We start from the raw sequence: 23,771 nt of genomic DNA, 5'->3' as shown, positions 1-23,771 counted from the left end.
ATCCTCTGACAGTGCGGCACTCCCTCCGTACTGACCCTCTGACAGTGCGGCACTACCTCAGTACTGACCCTCTGACAGTGCGGCACTCCCTCAGCACTGACCCACTGACCGTGCGGCGCTCCCTCAGTACTGACCCTCTGACAGTGCGACACTCCCTCAGCACTGACCCTCTGACAGTGCGGCACTCCCTCAGTACTGACCCTCTGACAGTGCGGCACTCCCTCAGCACTGACCCTCTGACAGTGCGGCACTCCCTCAGTGCTGACCCTCTGACAGTGCGGCACTTCCTCAGCACTGACCCTCTGACAGTGCGGCACTCCCTCAGTACTGACCCTCTGACAGTGCGGCACTCCCTCAGTACTGACCCTCTGACAGTGCGGCACTCCCTCAGTACTGACCCTCTGACAGTGCGGCACTCCCTCAGTACTGATCCTCTGACAGTGCGGCACTCCCTCAGCACTGACCCTCTGACAGTGCGGCACTCCCTTAGCACTGACCCTCTGACAGTGCGGCACTCCCTCAGCACTGACCCTCTGACAGTGCGGCACTCCCTCAGTACTGACCCTCTGACAGTGCGGCACTCCCTCAGCACTGACCCTCTGACAGTGCGGCACTCCCTCAGTGCTGACCCTCTGACAGTGCGGCACTCCCTCAGCACTGACCCTCTGACAGTGCGGCACTCCCTCAGTACTGACCCTCTGACAGTGCAGCACTCCCTCAGTACTGACCTTCTGACAGTGCAGCGCTCCCTCTGTACTGACCCTTTGACAGTGCGGCACTCCCTCATTACTGACCCTCTGACAGTGCGGCACTCCCTCAGTACTGACCCTCTGACAGTGCAGCGCTCCCTCACTACTGACCCTCTGACAGTGCCGCACTCCCTCAGTACTGACCCTCTGACAGTGCGGCACTCCCTCACTACTGACCCTCTGACAGTGCGGCACTCCCTCAGTACTGACCCTCTAACAGTGCGGCACTCCCTCAGCACTGCAGTGAGTGTGTCAGCCTGGATTCTTTTGTCATGTCTTGGAGCGAGACTGAACCCAGCACCTTCTCACCCGGGGTTCAGCATGCGACAACACTTCACTTCCAGAATCAGGGTGACTTGTCGCAAGACCTTGTTGTGGACTTTTTGCCTTCATGCACTGAGCCCATTCACTGGACACATTCCGTGGCTGTCAGGCCCAGAGCACAATTTCACGCGAGCTCACCCATAAATGACCATGCAGTGTATAACGCGCTGTGTGAATGGCTGAGTGCTGCGGCGGGGATGGGGCACAGAGAACAGGGAGAATGTTATCTGGAGTTCCTAACATCCTCCCTCAGGGACTAAAATGTCGTGCAAGTGCACAATGACATCACGATGTGCGCCTGGCATCACATTGGGTGATTTCATACGCATTCAGTCAGAACTTCAGACGGAAAATGTTGCTTTTTGTGTTTGAATCTCAATGAAAAAAGCACTTGTCCCAATTCGGAGTAAAAGATGTGAGTGCCGCCCGTGAGTACTGTGTTGCTGACAATACCTACCCCATCCGAGGATGTAGTACCAGAGTAACCTCTGCTCCTCCACAAACACTGCCACGATGATGAGCGTGTGCAGATAGATCCCCTCACAAAGCATCCAGAAGTAATTACAGCCCGTCAGGTACAGGTGAATGAAGTGTAACACCTTGCATCCAACCTGCAGACAGGACACACACACATTTACATCACAGGCAACTCCGCAACGATCCGATACCGCTCAAAGCAAACACTGCAGCGAGATAGCCACGACACAACTCGCTAACTCCTCAAACCATTTCCAATCGGAGCAGCAGAGAGAGAAAGAAGAAAGATTCGCACAGGTCCCACGGCATTCACAATCTCACTCCAGCCGAAGGCAATGTCCCACAAGAAATTATCCCCGCAGAACAAGGAGATGGCTTACTCTGTATATAACCTCATGCTGTATCTGTCCTGGGAGTGTTTGATGGGGAAAGTGTAGAGGGAGCTTTACTCTGTATCTAACCCCGTGCTGTACCTGTCCTGGGAGTGTTTGATGGGGAAAGTGTAGAGGGAGCTTTATTCTGTATCTAACCCTGTGCTGTACCTGTCCTGGGAGTGTTTGATGGGGACAGTGTAGAGGGAGCTTTACTCTGTATCTAACCCCGTGCTGGACCTGTCCTGGGAGTGTTTGATGGGGACAGTGTAGAGGGAGATTTACTCTCTTTCTAACCCCGTGCTGTACCTGTCCTGGGAGTGTTTGATGGGGGACAGTGTAGAGGGAGCTTTACTCTGTATCTAACCCCGTGCTGTACCTGTCCTGGGAGTGTTTGATGGGGACAGTGCAGAGGGAGCTTTACTCTGTATCAAACCCCGTGCTGTACCTGTCCTGGGAGTGTTTGATGGGGACAGTGTAGAGGGAGCTTTACTCTGTATCTAACCCCGTGCTGTACCTGTCCTGGGAGTGTTTGATGGAGGACAGTGTAGAGGGAGCTTTACTCTGTATCTAACCCCGTGCTGTACCTGTCCTGGGAGTGTTTGATGGGGGACAGTGTAGAGGGAGCTTTACTCTGTATCTAACCCCGTGCTGTACCTGTCCTGGGAGTGTTTGATGGGGGACAGTGTAGAGGGAGCTTTACTCTGTATCTAACCCCGTGCTGTACCTGTCCTGGGAGTGTTTGATGGGGTACAGTGTAGAGGCTGCTTTACTCTGTATCTAACCCCGTGCTGTACCTGTCCTGGGAGTGTTTGATGGGGGGACAGTGTAGAGGGAGCTTTACTCTGTATCTAACCCCGTGCTGTACCTGTCCTGGGAGTGTTTGATTGGGGACAGTGTAGAGGGAGCTTTACTCTGTATCAAACCCCGTGCTGTACCTGTCCTGGGAGAGTTTGATGGGGACAGTGTAGAGGGAGCTTTACTCTGTATCTAACTCCGTGCTGTACCTGTCCTGGGAGTGTTTAATGGGGACAGTATTGAGGGAGCTTTACTCTGTATCTAACCCCGTGCTGTACCTGTCCTGGGAGTGTTTGATGGGGACAGTGTAGAGGGAGCTTTACTCTGTATCTAACCCCATGCTGTACCTGTCCTGGGAGTGTTTAATGGGGACAGTATAGAGGGAGCTTTACTCTGTATCTAACCCCGTGCTGTACCTGTCCTGGGAGTGTTTAATGGGGACAGTGTAGAGGGAGATTTACTCTGTATCTAAACCCGTGGCGTACCTGTCCTGGGAGTGTTTGATGGGGACAGTGTAGAGGGAGCTTTACTCTGTATCTAACCCTGTGCTGTACCTGTCCTGGGAGTGTTTGATGGGGGAGAGTGTAGAGGGAGCTTTATTCTGTATCTTACCCCTTTCTAGATACAGAGTAAAGCTCCTTTTGCACTGCCCCCATCAAACACTCCCAGGACAGGTACAGCACGGGGTTAGATACAGAGTTATGCTCCCTCTCCCGCAAGGTCGATAAGTCCCCTGGGCCTGATGAAATATATCCTAGGATTCTTTGGGAGGCAAGGGATGAGATTGCAGAGCCTTTGGCTTTGATCTTTGGGTCCTCACTGTCCACGGGGATGGTGCCAGAGGACTGGAGAGTGGCGAATGTTGTTCCTCTGTTTAAGAAAGGGAATAGAAATGACCCTGGTAATTATAGACCGGTTAGCCTTACTTCGGTGGTTGGTAAATGGATGGAAAAGGTCCTTAGGGATGGGATTTACGACCATTTAGAAAGATGCGGATTAATCCGGGATAGTCAGCACGGATTCGTGAAGGGCAAGTCGTGCCTCACAAATTTGATTGAATTTTTTGAGGAGGTAACTAAGTGTGTTGATGAAGGTAGGGCAGTTGATGTCATATACATGGATTTTAGGAAGGCGTTTGATAAGGTCCCCCATGGTCGGCTTATGATGAAAGTAAGGAGGTGTGGGATAGAGGGAAGGTTGGCCGATTGGATAGGTAACTGGCTATCTGATCGAAGTAAGAAGTCTCACAACACCAGGTTAAGGTCCAACAGGTTTATTTGGTAGCAAATACCATAAGCTTTCGGAGCACAGCTCCTTCGTCAGATGGAGTGGATATCTGTTCTCAAACAGTGCAAACAGACACAGAAATCAAATTACAGAATACTGATTAGAATGCAAATCTCTACAGCCAGCCAGGCTGAGTAATCAGTATTCTGTAATTTGATTTCTGTGTCTGTTTGCACTGTTTGAGAACAGATATCCACTCCATCTGACGTAGGAGCTGTGCTCCGAAAGCTTATGGTATTTGCTACCAAATAAACATGTTGGACTTTAACCTGGTGTTGTGAGACTTCTTACTGTGCTTACCCCAGTCCAACGCCGGCATCTCCACATCATATCTGATCGAAGACAGAGGGTGGTGGTGGATGGAAAATTTTCGGATTGGAGGCAGGTTGCTAGCGGAGTGCCGCAGGGATCAGTGCTTGGTCCTCTGCTCTTTGTGATTTTTATTAATGACGTAGAGGAGGGGGCTGAAGGGTGGATCAGTAAATTTGCTGATAACACCAAGATTGGTGGAGGAGTGGATGAGGTGGAGGGCTGTTGTAGGCTGCAAAGAGACATAGATAGGATGCAAAGCTGGGCAGAAAAATGGCAAATGGAGTTTAACCCTGATAAATGTGAGGTGATTCATTTTGGGAGGACTAATTTAAATGTGGATTACAGGGTCAAAGGTAGGGTTCTGAAGACTGTGGAGGAACAGAGAGATCTTGGGGTCCATATCCACAGATCTCTAAAGGTTGTCACTCAAGTGGATAGAGCTGTGAAGAAGGCCTATAGTGTGTTAGCTTTTATTAACAGGGGGTTGGAGTTTAAGAGCCGTGGGGTTATGCTGCAACTTGGAGTTTAATCCGGATAAATGCGAAGTGATGCATTTTGGAAGAAATAATGTAGGGAGGAGTTACACAATAAATGGCAGAGTCATCAGGAGTATAGAAACACAGAGGGACCTAGGTGTGCAAGTCCACAAATCCTTGAAGGTGGCAACACAGGTGGAGAAGGTGGTGAAGAAGGCATATGGTATGCTTGCCTTTATAGGACGGGGTATAGAGAATAAAAGCTGGAGTCTGATGATGCAGCTGTATAGAACGCTGGTTAGGCCACATTTGGAGTACTGCGTCCAGTTCTGGTCGCCGCACTACCAGAAGGACGTGGAGGCGTTAGAGAGAGTGCAGAGAAGGTTTACCAGGATGTTGCCTGGTATGGAGGGTCTTAGCTCTGAGGAGAGATTGGGTAGACTGGGGTTGTTCTCCTTGGAAAGACGGAGAATGAGGGGAGATCTAATAGAGGTATACAAGATTATGAAGGGTATAGATAGGGTGAACAGTGGGAAGCTTTTTCCCAGGTCGGAGGTGACGATCACGAGGGGTCACGGGCTCAAGGTGAGAGGGGCGAAGTATAACTCAGACATCAGAGGGACGTTTTTTACACAGAGGGTGGTGGGGGCCTGGAATGCGCTGCCAAGTAGGGTGGTGGAGGCAGGCACGCTGACATCGTTTAAGACTTACCTGGATAGTCACATGAGCAGCCTGGGAATGGAGGGATACAAACGATTGGTCTAGTTGGACCAAGGAGCGGCACAGGCTTGGAGGGCCGAAGGGCCTGTTTCCTGTGCTGTACTGTTCTTTGTTCTTTGTTTGATGGGGACAGTGGAGAGGGAGCTTTACTATGTATCTAACCCTGTGCTGTACCTGTCCTGGGAGTGTTTGATGGGGACAGTGCAGAGGGAGCTTTACTCTGTATCTAACCCCGTGCTGTACCTGTCCTGGGAGTGTTTGATGGGGACAGTGTAGAGGGAGCTTTACTCTGTATCTAACTCCCTGCTGTACCTGTCCTGGGAGTGTTTGATGGGGGGCAGTGTAGAGGGAGCTTTACTCTGTATCTAACCCCGTGCTGTACCTGTCCTGGGAGTGTTTGATGGGGACAGTGGAGAGGGAGCTTTACTATGTATCTAACCCTGTGCTGTACCTGTCCTGGGAGTGTTTGATGGGGACAGTGCAGAGGGAGCTTTACTCTGTATCTAACCCCGTGCTGTACCTGTCCTGGGAGTGTTTGATGGGGACAGTGTAGAGGGAGCTTTACTCTGTATCTAACTCCCTGCTGTACCTGTCCTGGGAGTGTTTGATGGGGGGCAGTGTAGAGGGAGCTTTACTCTGTATCTAACCCCGTGCTGTACCTGTCCTGGGAGTGTTTGATGGGGGACAGTGTAGAGGGAGCTTTACTCTGTATCTAACTCCGTGCTGTACCTGTCCTGGGAGTGTTTGATGGGGACAGTGTAGAGGGAGCTTTACTCTGTATCTAACCCCGTGCTGTCCCTGTCCTGGGAGTGTTTGATGGGGGACAGTGTAGAGGGAGCTTTACTCTGTATCTAACTCCGTGCTGTCCCTGTCCTGGGAGTGTTTGATGGGGGACAGTGTAGAGGGAGCTTTACTCTGTATCTAACCCCGTGCTGTCCCTGTCCTGGGAGTGTTTGATGGGGACAGTGTAGAGGGAGCTTTACTCTGTATCTAACCCCGTGCTGTACCTGTCCTGGGAGTGTTTGATGGGGGACAGTGTAGAGGGAGCTTTACTCTGTATCTGACCCCGTGCTGTACCTGTCCTGGGAGTGTTTGATGGGGACAATGTAGAGGGAGCTTCACTCTGTATCTAACCCTGTGCTGTACCTGTTCTGGGAGTGTTATATCTGTGTGTCCGCCTCATTTTGTTGTGGGCTTTCTTCCTCGTCATCAATTGAAAGAGAGTTTAAATTAACATCTTTTTGAAAATGTGCCGAGAATGGCTTTGTTTCTGCGTGATGTATTGTGTATTGGAGGCAGTCAGTGAACGGAATTTTGCTGCTAGCTGACATGGCTCCCGATCTGTTGCAACAGGGCTCGCAGTTTCCCTTTGACCTTTAATCTTTCGCGGGGCTGCCATTGTATTTCAGCGCGAGTCATTAGCGCAAGTTGGGGCTTTGCAAGAAAATATTGCAGATTATAAGGTCTGACTGCGCACAGTCTTATGTTGCTGCTGTTCTCCTCAGTGTGCTGTGCAGCTCCTGCTAATAACAGGGTAAACCGGAAGATAACCACTGCTCTTACGGTCAACCAGAATATTTGAGGTGTGACAGCACATGCGTCGCTCTAAGTTGTCACCTTGATGCTGAAATGTACTTTAAAGCATTTCAGACTTACAGGATTCTGATCAACTAGATCCTGGTAGTTGGGTACTGTCAGCCACATGATGGTGACGATGGAGTTGAGGATGTACGACAGGAAGAGGCTTTTGTGCAGCGAGACTCTCTGGCAGCTGAGACTCCTGCAGGGTGAAACAAGGTTCTGTTTTAGAGTCAGTGTGAAATAGCCCAGGCAGCATTTGTCTGCTTCCTGGCTGCAAAAGCCAACAATGTGAGCATTGACACAACCTCACGGATCATCCAGTGACGCTTGATGCAACATGTGAGGGGTCATGAGGACACACTGAGCTTTGCTGTGATGCCTCAGCTGGTCAAATGGCCCAGTAACACATGTGTAGAAACTTGCTAATCAGAGCACAGACCAGGCTCATTAGTTGCCCTTCCCTAATTACTTTGTCATTTCAGAGGGGTGACTGTAGCTCTGAAGTCACAGCCACTCTGGAGTCACATGTAGGCCAGACCGGGGAAGGACGGCAGATTCCCTTCCCTCAAGGACATTAGTGAACAGGATGGGTTTTCCCGACAATCGACAATGGTTTCATGGTCATCATCTGACTTTTAAAAATTCAGCCATCTACCATGGTGGGATTCGAACCCGGGTCCCCAAAGCATTACCCTCAGTCTCGGGATTGCTAGTCCAGTGACAATACCAGTACACCACCACATTCCCCTCTGTAACTGAGTCAAGATTCTTTTCTTATTCATTCACGGGATGTGGGTATCACTGGCTAGGCCAGCACTTATTGCCCATCCCCAATTGCCCCTTGGGAAGAGGAGTGAGCCGCCTTCTTGAACCCACTGCTGTCCATGTGGGTATAGTCCAGGATTGTTATTGGACATCAGTCAGTCCATGTGGTGTATGTACACCCACAGTGCTGTTAGGGAGGGAGTTCCAGGATTGTTATTGGACATCAGTCAGTCCATGTGGTGTATGTACACCCACAGTGCTGTTAGGGAGGGAGTTCCAGGATTGTTATTGGACATCAGTCAGTCCATGTGGTGTATGTACACCCACAGTGCTGTTAGTGAGGGAGTTCTAGGATTTTGACCCAGCGACAGTGAAGGAACAGCCGATTATTTCCAAGTCAGGCTGGTGAGTAGCTTGGCAAGGAACCAGCAGGTGGTGATATTCCCAGGTATCTGTGGCTCTTGTCTTACTAGATGGCAGTGGTCATGTGTTTGGAAGGTGCTGCCGAAGGAGCCTTGGTGAGTTCCTGTAGATGGTACACACAGCTACCGCTGTGCGTCGGTGGTGGAGGGAGTGGATGTTTGTGGATGTGGTGCGAATCAAAGGGGCTGCTTTGTACTGGATGATGTCGAGCTTCTTGAGTGTTGATGGAGTTGCACCCATCCAGGCAAGTGGGGAGTATTTGCAGCCTGATTGACTGAATGTTGTGCATGGATTTGGAGACAAGGGCAGTGCGGGCAGCAGCTAGCTCGGGTAAACCTCCCATTGTCCTTCACCAGGACTTAGCCGAGGGCCAACAGCCCCCGAAACTAGGAGGCTGACGATCCGGGAGCTGCATCTGGAGGCAAAGTGCCGCCATTACCCCCACATTGTTCAGAGAAGGCTCAGGGCCTAGTTCCCTGGGCTGCTCTTGGGCCTCCTGCACAGCTCTGTGCTCAGAAAGAGGCTGTCAGAAATGTTTACTCCAATGCTCAGCCTCATGAATCAGACAGGAAGAAGAGAACAGCAGAACTGTTTTGCTTTGTGTTTCCTGGAATTGGAATTGTGATGATCACAAGAAGAATTACGGGAAACGTTACAAAACACAATTGTGCTGACAGCAAGGCTGGTGAGAAAATAGAATTCTCCGCCAAAGAGAGTTACTGGAAACAGAGGAATTTGAAAGGGTGCGGGGAGTGAGGGGGAGAGTGGGATAAGACTGGGTGGGATATTAAAGGGTGAGGGATTGAGGGGGAGAGTGGGATAAGACAGGGTGGGATATTAAAGGGTGCGGGGAGTGAGGGGGAGAGTGGGATTAGACTGGGTGGGATATTAAAGGGTGCGGGGAGTGAGGGGTAGAGTGGGATTAGTCTGGGTGGGATATTAAATGGTGCAGGGAGTGAGAGGGAGAGTGGGATAAGACTGGGTGGGATATTAAAGGGTGCGGGGAGTGAGGGGGAGAGTGGGATTAGACTGGGTGGGATATTAAAGGGTGCGGGGAGTGAGGGGGCGAGTGGGATTAGACTGGGTGGGATATTAAAGGGTGCGGGGAGTGAGGGGGCGAGTGGGATTAGACTGGGTGGGATATTAAAGGGTGCGGTGAGTGAGGGGGAGAGTGGGATTATACTGGGTGGGATATTAAAGGGTGCGGGGAGTGATGGGGAGAGTGGGATTAGACTGGGTGGGATGTTAAAGGGTGCGGGGAGTGAGGGGGAGAGTGGGATTAGACTGGGTGGGATATTAAAGGGTGCAGGGAGTGAGGGCAGAGTGGGATTAGACTGGGTGGGATATTAAAGGGTGCGGGGAGTGATGGGGAGAGTGGGAGTAGACTGGGTGCGATATTAAAGGGTGCAGGGAGTGAGGGGGAGAGTGGGATTAGACTGGGTGGGATATTAAAGGGTGCGGGGAGTGAGGGGAGAGTGGGATTAGACTGGGTGGGATATTAAAGGGTGCGGGGAGTGAGGGGGAGAGTGGGATAAGACAGGGTGGGATATTAAAGGGTGCGGGGAGTGACGGGGAGAGTGGGATTAGACTGGGTGGGATATTAAAGGGTGCGGGGAGTGAGGGGTAGAGTGGGATTAGTCTGGGTGGGATATTAAATGGTGCAGGAAGTGAGAGGGAGAGTGGGATAAGACTGGGTGGGATATTAAAGGGTGCGGGGAGTGAGGGGGAGAGTGGGATTAGACTGGGTGGGATATTAAAGGGTGCGGGGAGTGAGGGGGCGAGTGGGATTAGACTGGGTGGGATATTAAAGGGTGCGGGGAGTGAGGGGGCGAGTGGGATTAGACTGGGTGGGATATTAAAGGGTGCGGGGAGTGAGGGGGAGAGTGGGATTATACTGGGTGGGATATTAAAGGGTGCGGGGAGTGAGGGGGAGAGTGGGATTAGACTGGGTGGGATGTTAAAGGGTGCGGGGAGTGACGGGGAGAGTGGGATTAGACTGGGTGGGATATTAAAGGGTGCGGGGAGTGAGGGGAGAGTGGGATTAGACTGGGTGGGATATTAAAGGGTGCAGGGAGTGAGGCGGAGAGTGGGATTAGACTGGGTGGGATGTTAAAGGTGCAGGGAGTGAGGGGGAGAGTGGGATTAGACTGGGTGGGATATTAAAGGGTGCAGGGAGTGAGGGGGAGAGTGGGATTAGACTGGGTGGGATATTGAAGGGTGCGGGGAGTGAGGGGGAGAGTGGGATTAGACTGGGTGGGATATTAAAGGGTGCGTCGAGTGAGGGGGAGAGTGGGATTAGACTGGGTGGGATATTAAAGGTTGCGGGGAGTGAGGGGGAGAGTGGGATTAGACTGGGTGGGATATTAAAGGGTGCGGGGAGTGAGCGGGAGAGTGGGATTAGACTGCGTGGGATATTAAAAGGGGCGGGGAGTGAGAGAGAGAGTGGGATTAGACTGGGTGGGATATTAAAGGGTGTGGGGAGTGAGGGGGAGACTGGGATTAGACTGGGTGGGATATTAAAGAGGGTGGGGAGTGAGGGGGAGAGTGGGATTAGTCTGGGTGGGATATTAAAGGATGCGGGGAGTGAGGGGGAGAGTGGGATTAGACTGGGTGGGATGTTAAAGGGTGCAGGGAGTGAGGGGGAGAGTGGGATTGGACTAGGTGGGATATTAAAGGGTGCAGGGAGTGAGGGTGAGAGTGGGATTAGTTTGGGTGGGATATTAAAGGGTGCGGGGAGTGAGAGGGAGAGTGGGATTAGACTGGGTGGGATATTAAAGGGTGCAGGGAGTGAGGGGGAGAGTGGGATTAGACTGGGTGGGATATTGAAGGGTGCGGGGAGTGAGGGGGAGAGTGGGGTTAGACTGGGTGGGATATTAAAGGGTACGGGGAGTGAGGGGGAGAGTGGGGTTAGACTGGGTGGGATATTAAAGGGTGCGGGGAGTGAGCGGGAGAGTGGGATTAGACTGCGTGGGATATTGAAGGGGGTGGGGAGTGAGAGAGAGAGTGGGATTAGACTGGGTGGGATATTAAAGGGTGCGGGGAGTGAGGGGGAGAGTGGGATTACACTGGGTGGGATATTGAAGGGTGCGGGGAGTGAGGGGGAGAGTGGGATTAGACTGGGTGGGATATTAAAGGGTGCGGGGAGTGAGGGAGAGAGTGGGATTAGACTGGGTGGGATATTAAAGGGTGCAGGGAGTGAGGGGGAGAGTGGGATTAGACTGGGTGGGATATTAAAGGGTGCGGGGAGTGAGGGGGAGAGTGGGATTAGACTGGATGGGATATTAAAGGGTGCGGGGAGTGAGGGAGAGAGTGGGATTAGACTGGGTGGGATATTAAAGGGTGCGGCGAGTGAGGGGGAGAGTGGGATTAGACTGGGTGGGATATTAAAGGGTGCGGGGAGTGAGGGGGAGAGTGGGATTAGTCTGGGTGCGATATTAAAGGGTGTGGGGAGTGAGGGGGAGAGTGGGATTAGACTGGTTGGGATATTAAAGGGTGTAGGGAGTGAGGGGGAGAGTGGGATTAGACTGGTTGGGATATTAAAGGGTGTAGGGAGTGAGGGGGAGAGTGGGATTAGACTGGGTGGAATATTGAAGGGTGCGGGGAGTGAGGGGGAGAGTGGGATTAGACTGGGTGGGATATTAAAGGGTGCGGCGAGTGAGGGGGAGAGTGGGATTAGACTGGGTGGGATATTAAAGGTTGCGGGGAGTGAGGGGGAGAGTGGGATTAGACTGGGTGGGATATTAAAGGGTGCGGGGAGTGAGCGGGAGAGTGGGATTAGACTGCGTGGGATATTAAAAGGGGCGGGGAGTGAGAGAGAGAGTGGGTTTAGACTGGGTGGGATATTAAAGGGTGTGGGGAGTGAGGGGGAGACTGGGATTAGACTGGGTGGGATTTTAAAGAGGGTGGGGAGTGAGGGGGAGAGTGGGATTAGTCTAGGTGGGATATTAAAGGATGCGGGGAGTGAGGGGGAGAGTGGGATTAGACTGGGTGGGATGTTAAAGGGTGCAGGGAGTGAGGGGGAGAGTGGGATTGGACTAGGTGGGATATTAAAGGGTGCAGGGAGTGAGGGGGAGAGTGGGATTAGATTGGGTGGGATATTAAAGGTTGCGGGGAGTGAGGGGGAGAGTGGGATTAGACTGGGTGGGATATTAAAGGGTGCGGGGAGTGAGCGGGAGAGTGGGATTAGACTGCGTGGGATATTAAAAGGGGCGGGGAGTGAGAGAGAGAGTGGGATTAGACTGGGTGGGATATTAAAGGGTGTGGGGAGTGAGGGGGAGACTGGGATTAGACTGGGTGGGATATTAAAGAGGGTGGGGAGTGAGGGGGAGAGTGGGATTAGTCTGGGTGGGATATTAAAGGATGCGGGGAGTGAGGGGGAGAGTGGGATTGGACTAGGTGGGATATTAAAGGGTGCAGGGAGTGAGGGTGAGAGTGGGATTAGTTTGGGTGGGATATTAAAGGGTGCGGGGAGTGAGAGGGAGAGTGGGATTCGACTGGGTGGGATATTAAAGGGTGCAGGGAGTGCGGGGGAGAGTGGGATTAGACTGGGTGGGATATTGAAGGGTGCGGGGAGTGAGGGGGAGAGTGGGGTTAGACTGGGTGGGATATTAAAGGGTGTTGGGAGTGAGGGGGAAAGTGGGATTAGACTGGGTGGGATATTAAAGGGTGTGGGGAGTGAGGGGGAGAGTGGGATTAGACTGCGTGGGACATTAAAGGGTGTGGGGAGTGAGGGGGAGAGTGGGATTAGACTGCGTGGGACATTAAAGGGTGCGGTGAGTGAGGGTGAGAGTGGGATTAGACTGGGTGGAATATTAAAGGGTGCGGGGAGTGAGGGGGAGAGTGGGATTAGACTGGGTCGTATATTAAAGGGTGTGGGGAGTGAGGGGGAGAGTGGGATTAGACTGGGTGGGATATTAAAGGGTGCGGGGAGTGAGGGGGAGAGTGGGATTAGACTGGGTGGGATATTAAAGAGTGTGGGGAGTGAGGGGGAGACTGGGATTAGACTGGGTGGGATATTAAAGGGTGCGGGGAGTGAGTTGGAGAGTGGGATTAGACTGCATGGGTCATTAAAGGGTGCGGGGAGTGAGGGTGAGAGTGGGATTAGACTGGGTGGGATATTAAAGGGTAAAGGGAGTGAGGGGGGAGTGGGATAGACTGGGTGGGATATTAAAGGGTGCGGGGAGTGAGGGGGAGAGTGGAATTAGACTGGGTGGGATATTAAAGGGTGTGGGGAGTGAGGGGGAGTGTGGGATTATACTGGGTGGGATATTAAAGGGTGCGGGAAGTGAGGGGGAGAGTGGGATTAGACTGGGTGGGATATTACAATGTGTGGGGAGTGACGGGGAGTGTGGGATTAGACTGGGTGGGATATTAAAGGGTGCGGGGAGTGAGGGGGAGAGTGGGATTAGACTGGGTGGGATATTAAAGGGTGCGGGGAGTGAGGGGGAGAGTGGGATTAGACTGGGTGGGATATTAAAGGGTGCGGGGAGTGAGGGGGCGAGTGGGATTAGACTGGGTGGAATATTAAAGGGTGCGGGGAGTGAGTGGGAGAGTGGGATTAGACTGGGTGGGATATTAAAGGGTGCGGGGAGTGAGGGGAGATTGGGATTAGTCTGGGTGGGATATTAAAGGGTGCGGGGAGTGAGGGGGAGAGTGTGATTAGACTGGGTGGGATATTAAAGGGTGCAGGGAGTGAGGGGGAGAGTGGGATTACACTGGGTGGGATATTAAAGGGTGCAGGGAGTGAGGGGGAGAGTGGGATTAGACTGGGTGGGTTATGAAAGGGTGTGGGGTGTGAGGGGGAGAGTGGGAATAGACTGGGTGGGTTATGAAAGGGTGCGGGGAGTGAGGGGGAGAGTGGTATTAGACTGGGTGGGATATTAAAGGTTGCGGGCAGTGAGGGGGAGAGCGGGATTCCACTGGGTGGGATATTAAAGGTTGCGGGGAGTGAGGGGGAGAGTGGGATTAGACTGGGTGGGATATTAAAGGTTGCGGGCAGTGAGGGGAGAGTGGGATTAGTCTGGGTGGGATATTAAAGGGTGCGGGGAGTGAGGGGGAGAGTGGGATTAGACTGGGTGGGATATTAATGGGTGCAGGGAGTGTGGGGGAGAGTGGGATTAGACTGGGTGGGATATTCAAGGGTGAGGGGGAGAGTGGGATTAGACTGGGTGGGCTAATTTATTCTTGACTGTGAAACTGTCTTGTTTACAGCTTGCAATATCTTTTGTGGACATTCAATTCTGGGCATAGGCTTCAGTTTGACAGAATTGAAGGACTCAGGTTACCAGCGTGACCGTGCATCGGCCCTGAGAAATATTATTTTCCCCCTCGGCACGATCGCGAAGTGGTTCGCACTCCTGCCTCACAGTGCCAGGTACCCGGGTTCAATTCCTGGCTTGGGTCACTGCCTGTGTGATATTTGTACGTTCTCCCCGTGTTTCCTCCGGGTGCTCCGGTTGCCTCCCACAGTCCAAAGATGTGCAGGTTAGGTGGATTGGCCTTGCTAGATTTCCCCTCAGTCTCCAAAGATGTATAGGTTAGTTGGATTGGCCATGGGGAATGTGCCTGGTTCTGTGAATTGGGCCTGGGTAAGATACTCTGTTGGAGATTTGGTGCAGACTCGATGGGCCGAATGGTCTCCTTCTGCACTGTCGGGATTCTATGGAAATCTAGGGAAATGGCCCTCTGTCTATTTATCTCTGTTGGATGGTCAAAGTGCGGAGTTGAATCCCATTTTCGAAGCCACTCTTCCTTCTCCATGTCTCAATCCTTCCACTAGAGTGGCCATGATCTAACGGGAGCTGCATCCAATGAAATGGCAGCATTCAACCTCTCGGGAAAACCAGTTTGAGAGCAAACTGCTGCCAGCAAAAATGCCCAAGTCTTCTCGAGGCCCCGTCAATCCATCTGGAACAAAATGGCAGCTGCCCTTTTAAATGCAACCAACCTATGAAAACAGATCCCTGTCAGATGTGGCATCTTCCTGTTGGGAAGTTGTGCCTGCCTTGATTCGCCAGAGTGAAGTGCCTGCCTGTCTGTGACAACAGCCTCTGTCCCCGATGCCAGCTTGGTGAGGTGCCTGGGCTGTTCGCTGTGTCAATTGCCAGGGGAATATGGCCTCACATGAATCAAGGAATCACTTCAATTCCTGCCACTCGGTGGCACAGTGGTTAGCACTGCTGTCTCACGGCGCCAGGGGACCTGGGTTCAATTCCTGGTTTGGGTCACTGTCTGTGTGGAGTTTGCACATTCTCCCCGTGTCTGCGTAGGTTTCCTCCCACAGTCTGAAAGACGTGCTGGTTAGGCGCATTGACCCGAAAAGGTGCCGGAGTGTGGCGACTAGGGGAATTTCACAGTAACTTAATTGCAGTGTTAATGTAAGCCTCACTTGTGACTAATAAATGAACTTAGTACTTAGTTCTGTGCCCAACCCAGATTTTTCCAGCCTGCTCATCAAATTTAATGAACAGGCCAGGTTAAAAGCAACGGGGGTGCCCTGTCCTTCTCCACCCAGGGAGATGAATGACCACACTCTACACATCCCAGTTCAACAGTTTTCCTGGTTGAAATGTTTACCAAGTATCAACTTACTTGAAGTAGAAGAATATACAAAGAGAAAGTAGCAAACACACGATTGAGATTCCGTGACCTGTAATGGCCAAATAATACTGGTTCCACACTGTCTGCAAAGACACAAGCAGTAAAATTAGACTGTCACCGGCAAGGTAAAAAAGCAGCAACTTGTAGTTCCATTTTAATAGTTTCACTAACCAATTTCCTCTCCTCAAAGCAGTTTGGGAATCTCAATCCAGCTCACTGTCGTGCCAGCTCATCACTGAGTCACAAGAAACACACAGATTGAGAATCCACGACTACTCAATTTACAAGCAACATTCCACAATGGAATGTACGTGGAACAGAGGGACCTTGGAGTTCAGATGCACGGTTCTCTAAAGGTGGAGTCACAAGTAGAGAGGGCAGTGAAGAAGGCTTTTGGCATGCTGGCTTTCATCAGTCAGGACATTGACTATCGAAGTTGGGAAGTTATGTTGCAGTTGTACAGGACATTGGTAAGGCCGCACCTGGAGTATTGTGTTCAGTTTTGGTCGTCTTGCTATAGGAAAGATGTTATTAAACTGGAGAGAGTGCAGAAAAGATTTACAAGGATGTTGGCAGGACTCAAGGGACTGAGTTATGGGGAGAGATTGGACAGGCTAGGACTTTTTGCTTTGGAGCGTAGGAGACCGAGGGGTGATCTTACAGAGGTGTATAAGATCATGAGAGGCATGGATAGGGTGAATGCACTCAGGCTTTTCCCAAGGTTAGGGAATCGAGAACTAGAGGGCATAGGTTTAAGTTAAGAGGGGAAAGAATTAATGGGAACCTGAGGAGAAACTTTTTTTACACAGAGGATGGTGCGTGTGTGGAATGAGCTGTCGGAGGAAGTGGCTGAGGCAGAAACAGTGACAACATTAAAAAGGCATTTGGACAGATACATGGATAGGAAAGGTTTAGAGGGCCAAATGGGGTTAGATGAGATGGGCATTTTGGTCAGCATGGACCAGTTTGGGACGAAGGGCCTGTCTCCACACTGTAGATTCTATGATTCTATGAACAGACATAGGAGTAGCAACAGCTGAAAGCAAAACTGCTGGAAGTCTGCCCAGTTACACTCCAGGCTAACAAGATGACAGATTCCAATGTCAAACTCCGTGTTGTACTTGTCCTGGGTGTGACGACACTCTCTCTTTAAGAAATGTATTTGAGTCATGTTTCTGTTTTAACAGTCTGTTCTAACCGGTGCCACTGGGTCTACATCCAGCATCCTGCACTGTTACTGCAACAGCATAATTGCTCAAGCGTTTGTTTGAATCTGCAGATTGTCGTGGTTTCCCCTGGGGTGTTGCAGCATTGGATGTGATTGGGATGATTGACAGTAATATCAGGTGACTGGCTGGAGCTAGGCTTACAAAGGGAGTTCAAGCTGAATTGCTGCTCGGAAGCCCTTTCTCACTCCACAGTCTGGAGACTTGGATCTGCCAGAGACGAGATTGGATTTTCAAAGTTGGTCTGTTTGAGGATGTATCTTGCTCGGAGAGTCTGCTGTCTGAGAGTAAGAAGACAGGTGTCTGTCGTGATCTCTGTCCAGAGGTTTTAAAACGCTGGAAATCTAGCATCCACATCAGCATATCTGCTTTTGGAGCTGACACTTTCTGAAGAAGGGATATATGTCCATGGGAATACTGTGAAATTGGAACAGATAGCTACCTGTTAACAAGTACATTTTGTCATGTTTAAGTATTGATAAAGGTTCTGCTAATTCTTTTTGGTTATATTCTAACAGTAGTTTTAAATCAAATTTGTTTCAATAAATGTTCCCCAGCAGGTGACTGGAATTTGATCCTGAGTGAAATATCTTCTGCTCACTCAAATGCCAAATTCAAATCTAAAACTTAGGATTTAGGTTAACTTTATAAAATATCTTGGAGTTTCTGATCTGGTCCCAAACATGGGAGTGCTGATGGGGACAGTTTAGAGGGAGCTTTACTTTGTATCTAAACCTGTATTGTACCTGTCCTGGGAGTGTTTGATGGGGGGCAGTGTAGAGGGAGCTTTACTCTGTATCTGACCCCATGCTGTACCTGTCCTGGGAGTGTTTGATGGGGACAGTGTAGAGGGAGCTTTACTCTGTATCTGACCCCGTGCTGTACCTGTCCAGGGAGTGTTTGATGGGGGACAGTGTAGAGGGAGCTTTACTCTGTATCTGACCCCGTGCTGTACCTGTCCAGGGAGTGTTTGATGGGGGACAGTGTAGAGGGAGCTTTACTCTGTATCTGACCCCGTGCTGTACCTGTCCTGGCAGTGTTTGATGGGGGGCAGTGTAGAGGGAGCTTTACTCTGTATCTGACCCCATGCTGTACCTGTCCTGGGAGTGTTTGATGGGGACAGTGTAGAGGGAGCTTTACTCTGTATCTGACCCCGTGCTGTACCTGTCCAGGGAGTGTTTGATGGGGGACAGTGTAGAGGGAGCTTTACTCTGTATCTGACCCCGTGCTGTACCTGTCCTGGCAGTGTTTGATGGGGGGCAGTGTGGAGGGAGCTTTACTCTGTATCTAACCCCGTGCTGTCCCTATCCTGGGAGTGTTTGATGGGGACAGTGTAGAGGGAGCTTTACTCTGGATCTGACCCCGTGCTGTACCTGTCCTGGCAGTGTTTGATGGGGGGCAGTGTGGAGGGAGCTTTACTCTGTATCTAACCCCGTGCTGTACCTGTCCTGGGAGTGTTTGATGGGGACAGTGTAGAGGGAGATTTACTCTCTTTCTAACCCCATGCCGTAGCCTTCTTGGGAGTGATTGATGGGGACAGTGCAGACAGAGCTTTACTCTCTATCTAACCTTGTGCTGCATCTGTCCTGGGAATGTTTGATGGGGGACCGTGTAGAGGGAGCTTTACTCTGGATCGAACACTGTGCTGTACCTGTCCTGGGAGTGTTTGATGGGGACAGTGTAGAGGGAGCTTTACTCTGTATCGAAACCCGTATTGTACCTGTCCTGGGAGTGTTTGATGGGGACAGTGGAGAGGGAGCTTTACTCTGTATCTAACCCCGTGCAGTGCCTGTCCTGGGAGTGTTTGATGGGGGACAGTGTAGAGGGAGCTTTACTCTGTATCTAACCCCGTGTTGTACCTGTCCTGGGAGTGTTTGATGGGGACAGTGGAGAGGGAGCTTTACTCTGTATCTAACCCCGTGCTGTACCTGTCCTGGGAGTGTTTGATGGGGACAGTGTAGAGGGAGCTTTACTCTGTATCTAACCCGGTGCTGTACCTGTCCTGGGAGTGTTTGATGGGGACAGTGGAGAGGGAGCTTTACTCTGTATCTAACCCCGTGCTGTACCTGTCCTGGGAGTGTTTGATGGGGACAGTGTAGAGGGAGCTTTACTCTGTATCTAACACTGTGCTGTACCTGTCCTGGGAGTGTTTGATGGGGACAGTGTAAAGGGAGATTTACTCTGTATCTAACACCTGCTATACTGCCCTGGGATTATTTGATGGGGTAAACACAGTAGGAGTTTTAACAACACCAGGTTTAAGTCCGACAGGTTTATTTGGTTGCAAATACCATTAGCTTTCGGAGCGCTGCTCCTTCGTCAGATGGAGTGGAAATGTGCTCTCAAACAGGGCACAGAGACACAAAATCAAGTTACAGAATACTGATTAGACTGTGAATCCCTGCAGCCAACCAGATCTTAAAGATACAGACAATGTGGGTGGAGGGAGCATTAAGCACAGGTTAAAGAGATGTGTATTGTCTCCAGACAGAACAGCCTGCAAGTCCAGGAGGCAAGCTGTGGGGGTTACTGATAATGTGACATAAATCCAACATCCCGGTTTAGGCCGTCCTCATGTGTGCGGAACTTGGCTATCAGTTTCTGCTCAGCGACTCTGCGCTGTCGTGTATCGTGAAGGCCACCTTGGAGAACGCTTACCTGAAGATCAGAGGCTGAATGCCCGTGACTGCTGAAGTGCTCCCCCACAGGAAGAGAACAGTCTTGCCTGGTGATTGTCGAGCGGTGTTCATTCATCCGTTGTCGTAGCGTCTGCATGGTTTCCCCAATGTACCATGCCTCGGGACATCCTTTTCTGCAGCGTATCAGGTAGACAACGTTGGCCGAGTTGCAAGAGTAGGTACCGTGTACCTGGTAGATGGTGTTCTCACGTGAGATGATGGCATTCGTGTCGATGATCTGCGATCCTCCTCAGGCACACGCAACAGACACCTCCTCACGCAACAGACACCTCCAGACGTTGAAAGATGCCCTCATAAGAACAGGATATGGTGCTCGACTCATCGATCAACAGTTCCGACGCGCCACAGCGAAAAACCGCACCGTCCTCCTCAGAAGACAAACACGGGACACAGTGGACAGAGTACCCTTCGTCGTCCAGTACTTCCCCGGAGCGGAGAAGCTACGGCATCTCCTCCGGAGCCTTCAACATGTCATTGATGAAGACGAACATCTCGCCAAGGCCATCCCCACACCCCCACTTCTTGCCTTCAAACAACCACGCAACCTCAAACAGACCATTGTCCGCAGCAAACTACCCAGCCTTCAGGAGAACAGTGACCACGACACCACACAACCCTGCCACAGCAACCTCTGCAAGACGTGCCGGATCATCGACATGGATGCCATCATCTCATGTGAGAACACCATCTACCAGGTACACGGTACCTACTCTTGCAACTCGGCCAACGTTGTCTACCTGATACGCTGCAGGAAAGGATGTCCCGAGGCATGGTACATTGGGGAAACCATGCAGACGCTATGACAATGGATGAATGAACACCGCTCGACAATCACCAGGCAAGACTGTTCTCTTCCTGTGGGGGAGCACTTCAGCAGTCACGGGCATTCAGCCTCTGATCTTCAGGTAAGTGTTCTCCAAGGCGGCCTTCACGATACACGACAGCGCAGAGTCGCTGAGCAGAAACTGATAGCCAAGTTCCGCACACATGAGGACGGCCTAATCCGGGATGTTGGATTTATGTCACATTATCAGTAACCCCCACAGCTTGCCTCCTGGACTTGCGGGCTGTCCTGTCTGGAGACAATACACATCTCTTTAACCTGTGCTTAATGCTCCCTCCACCCACATTGTCTGTATCTTTAAGATCTGGTTGGTTGTAGGGATTCACATTCTAATCAGTATTCTGTAACTTGATTTTGTGTCTCTGTGCCCTGTTTGAGAGCACATTTCCACTCCATCTGACGAAGGAGCAGCGCTCCGAAAGCTAATGGTATTTGCTACCAAATAAACCTGTTGGACTTTGACCTGGTGTTGTGAGACTTCTTACTGTGTTCACCCCAGTCCAACGCCGGCATCTCCACATTATTTGATGGGGACAGTGTAAAGGGAGCTTTACTCTGTATCTAACCCTGTGCCGTACCTGTTCTGGGAGCGTTTGATGGGGACAGTGTAGAGAGAACTTTACTCTCTATCTAACCCCGTGCTGTATGTGTCCTGGGAGTGTTTGATGGGGACAGTGTAGAGGGAGCTTTACTCTGGATCAAACCCCATGTTATCCCTGCACTGGGATTGTTTGATGGGGACAGTGTACAGGAGCTTTACTCTGTATCTAACCCCGTGCTGTACCTGTCCTGGGAGTGTTTGATCAGGGACAGTGTAGAGGGAGCGTTACTCTGTATATAACCCCGTGCTGTACCTGTCCTGGGAGTGTTTGATCAGGGACAGTGTAGAGGGAGCGTTACTCTGTATATAACCCCGTGCTGTACCTGTCCTGGGAGTGTTTGATGGGGACAGTGTAGAGGGAACAAAGAACAATACAGCACAGGAACAGGCCCTTCGGCCCTCCAAGCCCGTGCCGCTCCCTCGTCCAAACTAGACCATTCTTTTGTATCCCTCCATTCCCACTCCGTTCATGTGGCTATCTAGATAAGTCTTAAACGTTCCCAGTGTGTCCGCCTCCACCACCTTGCCTGGCAGCGCATTCCAGGCCCCCACCACCCTCTGTGTAAAATATGTCCGTCTGATATCTGTGTTAAACCTCCCCCCTTCACCTTGAACCTATGACCCCTCGTGAACGTCACCACCGACCTGGGGAAAAGCTTCCCACAGTTCACCCTATCTATGCCTTTCATAATTTTATACACCTCTATTAAGTCTCCCCTCATCCTCCGTCTTTCCATGGAGAACAACCCCAGTTTACCCAATCTCTCCTCATAACCAAGCCCCTCCATACCAGGCAACGTCCTGGTAAACCTCCTCTGTACTCTCTCCAAAGCCTCCACGTCCTTCTGGTAGTGTGGCGACCAGAACTGGACGCAGTATTCCAAATGCGGCCGAACCAACGTTCTATACATCTGCAACATCAGACCCCAACTTTTATACTCTATGCCCCGTCCTATAAAGGCAAGCAGGCCATATGCCTTCTTCACCACCTTCTCCACCTGTGACGTCACCTTCAAGGATCTGTGGACTTGCACACCCAGGTCCCTCTGCGTATCTACACCCTTTATGGTTCTGCCATTTATCGTATAGCTCCTCCCTACATTATTTCTACCAAAATGCATTACTTCGCATTCATCAGGACTGAACTCCATCTGCCATTTCTTTGCCCAAATTTCCAGCCTATCTATATCCTATATAAGGGAGCTTTACTCTGTATCTAATCCTGCACTGTACCTGTCCTGGGAGTGTTTGATGGGGACAGTGCAGAGGGAGCTTTACTCTGTATCTAACCCCGTGCTGTACCTGTCCTGGGAGTGTTTGATGGGGACAGTGTAGACGGAGCTTTACTCTGTATCTCACCCCGTGCTGTACCTGTCCTGGGAGTGTTTAATGGGGACAGTGCAGAGGGAGCTTTACTCTGTATCTAACCCCGTGCTGTACCTGTCCTGGGAGTGTTTAATGGGGACAGTGTAGAGGGAGCTTTACTCTGTATCTAACCCCGTGCTGTACCTGTCCTGGGAGTGTTTGATGGGGACAGTGTAGCGGGAGCTTTACTCTCTATCTAACCCCGTGCTGTACCTGTCCTGGGAGTGTTTGATGGGGACAGTGTAGAGAGAGCTTTACTCTGTATCTAACCCCATGCTGTACCTGTCCTGGGAGTGTTTGATGGGGACAGTGTAGACGGAGCTTTACTCTGTATCTAACCCTGTGCTGTACCTGTCCTGGGAGTGTTTAATGGGGACAGTGTAGAGGGAGCTTTACTCTGTATCTAACCCGGTGCTGTACCTGTCCTGGGAGTGTTTGATGGGGACAGTGTCGAGGGAGCTTTACTCTGTATCTAACCCCGTGCTGTACCTGTCCTGGGAGTGTTTGATGGGGACAGTGTAGCGGGAGCTTTACTCTCTGTCTAACCCCGTGCTACCTGTCCTGGGAGTGTTTGATGGGGACAGTGTAGAGAGAGCTTTACTCTGTATCTAACCCCGTACTGTCCCTGTCCTGGGAGTGTTTGATGGGGACAGTGTAGAGGGAGCTTTACTCTGTATCTAACCCCGTGCTGTACCTGTCCTGGGAGTGTTTGATGGGGACAGTGTAGAGGGAGCTTTGCTCTGTATCTAACCCCGTGCTATACCTGTCCTGGGAGTGTTTGATGGGGGCAGTGTAGAGGGAGCTTCACTCTGTATCTAACCCCGTGCTGGACCTGTTCTGGGAGTGATTGATTTTTGAGGGGAATGTTTTGAACTTTAGTTTTTTCCCACATGTGGTCAGTATGTCCAGGAGGAAACAGTTCAAATGCTGGGAAAGTAAGATCATTACTCATTTATGCCATATGGTGTTTATTTAGGAGAGAGGTACTGGATTTTAGTTTGTTGATGAAGATTCTCCCTGCATTTTCTGATCAATTTGATTGACAGGTTCATGTGATAACATCATTAATGGGAGCACCTCCGTTTGTAGCAGAGAAACAGATTCTAGTTCAGGTCTGTAAGCTGCTCTGATAGTCAAAATCTCTCTGAAAGCTT

The 23,771-nt window shown here is 51.0% G+C and overlaps 1 protein-coding gene across 4 annotated transcripts in view; it reads right to left on the bottom strand.

Annotated features, from left to right (window-relative positions):
• LOC144491334 (calcitonin gene-related peptide type 1 receptor-like) overlaps window positions 1–23,771 on the bottom strand; it is a 282,765-nt gene that overhangs the window by 83,108 nt on the left and 175,886 nt on the right. For 3 of the 4 annotated variants that reach the window (XM_078208995.1, XM_078208996.1, XM_078208994.1), the window contains 3 exons: window positions 15,874–15,965; window positions 7,171–7,294; window positions 1,531–1,684 (listed from right to left, as the gene is read on the bottom strand). In XM_078208995.1, the coding sequence (XP_078065121.1) occupies window positions 1,531–1,684; window positions 7,171–7,294; window positions 15,874–15,965 (370 nt within the window). The remainder of the gene's footprint in view (window positions 1–1,530; window positions 1,685–7,170; window positions 7,295–15,873; window positions 15,966–23,771) is intronic. The other variant, XM_078208997.1, reaches the window with a different exon arrangement.

The sequence above is a fragment of the Mustelus asterias genome, assembly GCF_964213995.1.
Source record: "Mustelus asterias chromosome X unlocalized genomic scaffold, sMusAst1.hap1.1 SUPER_X_unloc_4, whole genome shotgun sequence".
In the NCBI taxonomy this organism is placed as follows: Eukaryota; Metazoa; Chordata; class Chondrichthyes; order Carcharhiniformes; family Triakidae; genus Mustelus; species Mustelus asterias.
This window is presented reverse-complemented; position numbering and strand designations above follow the sequence as displayed.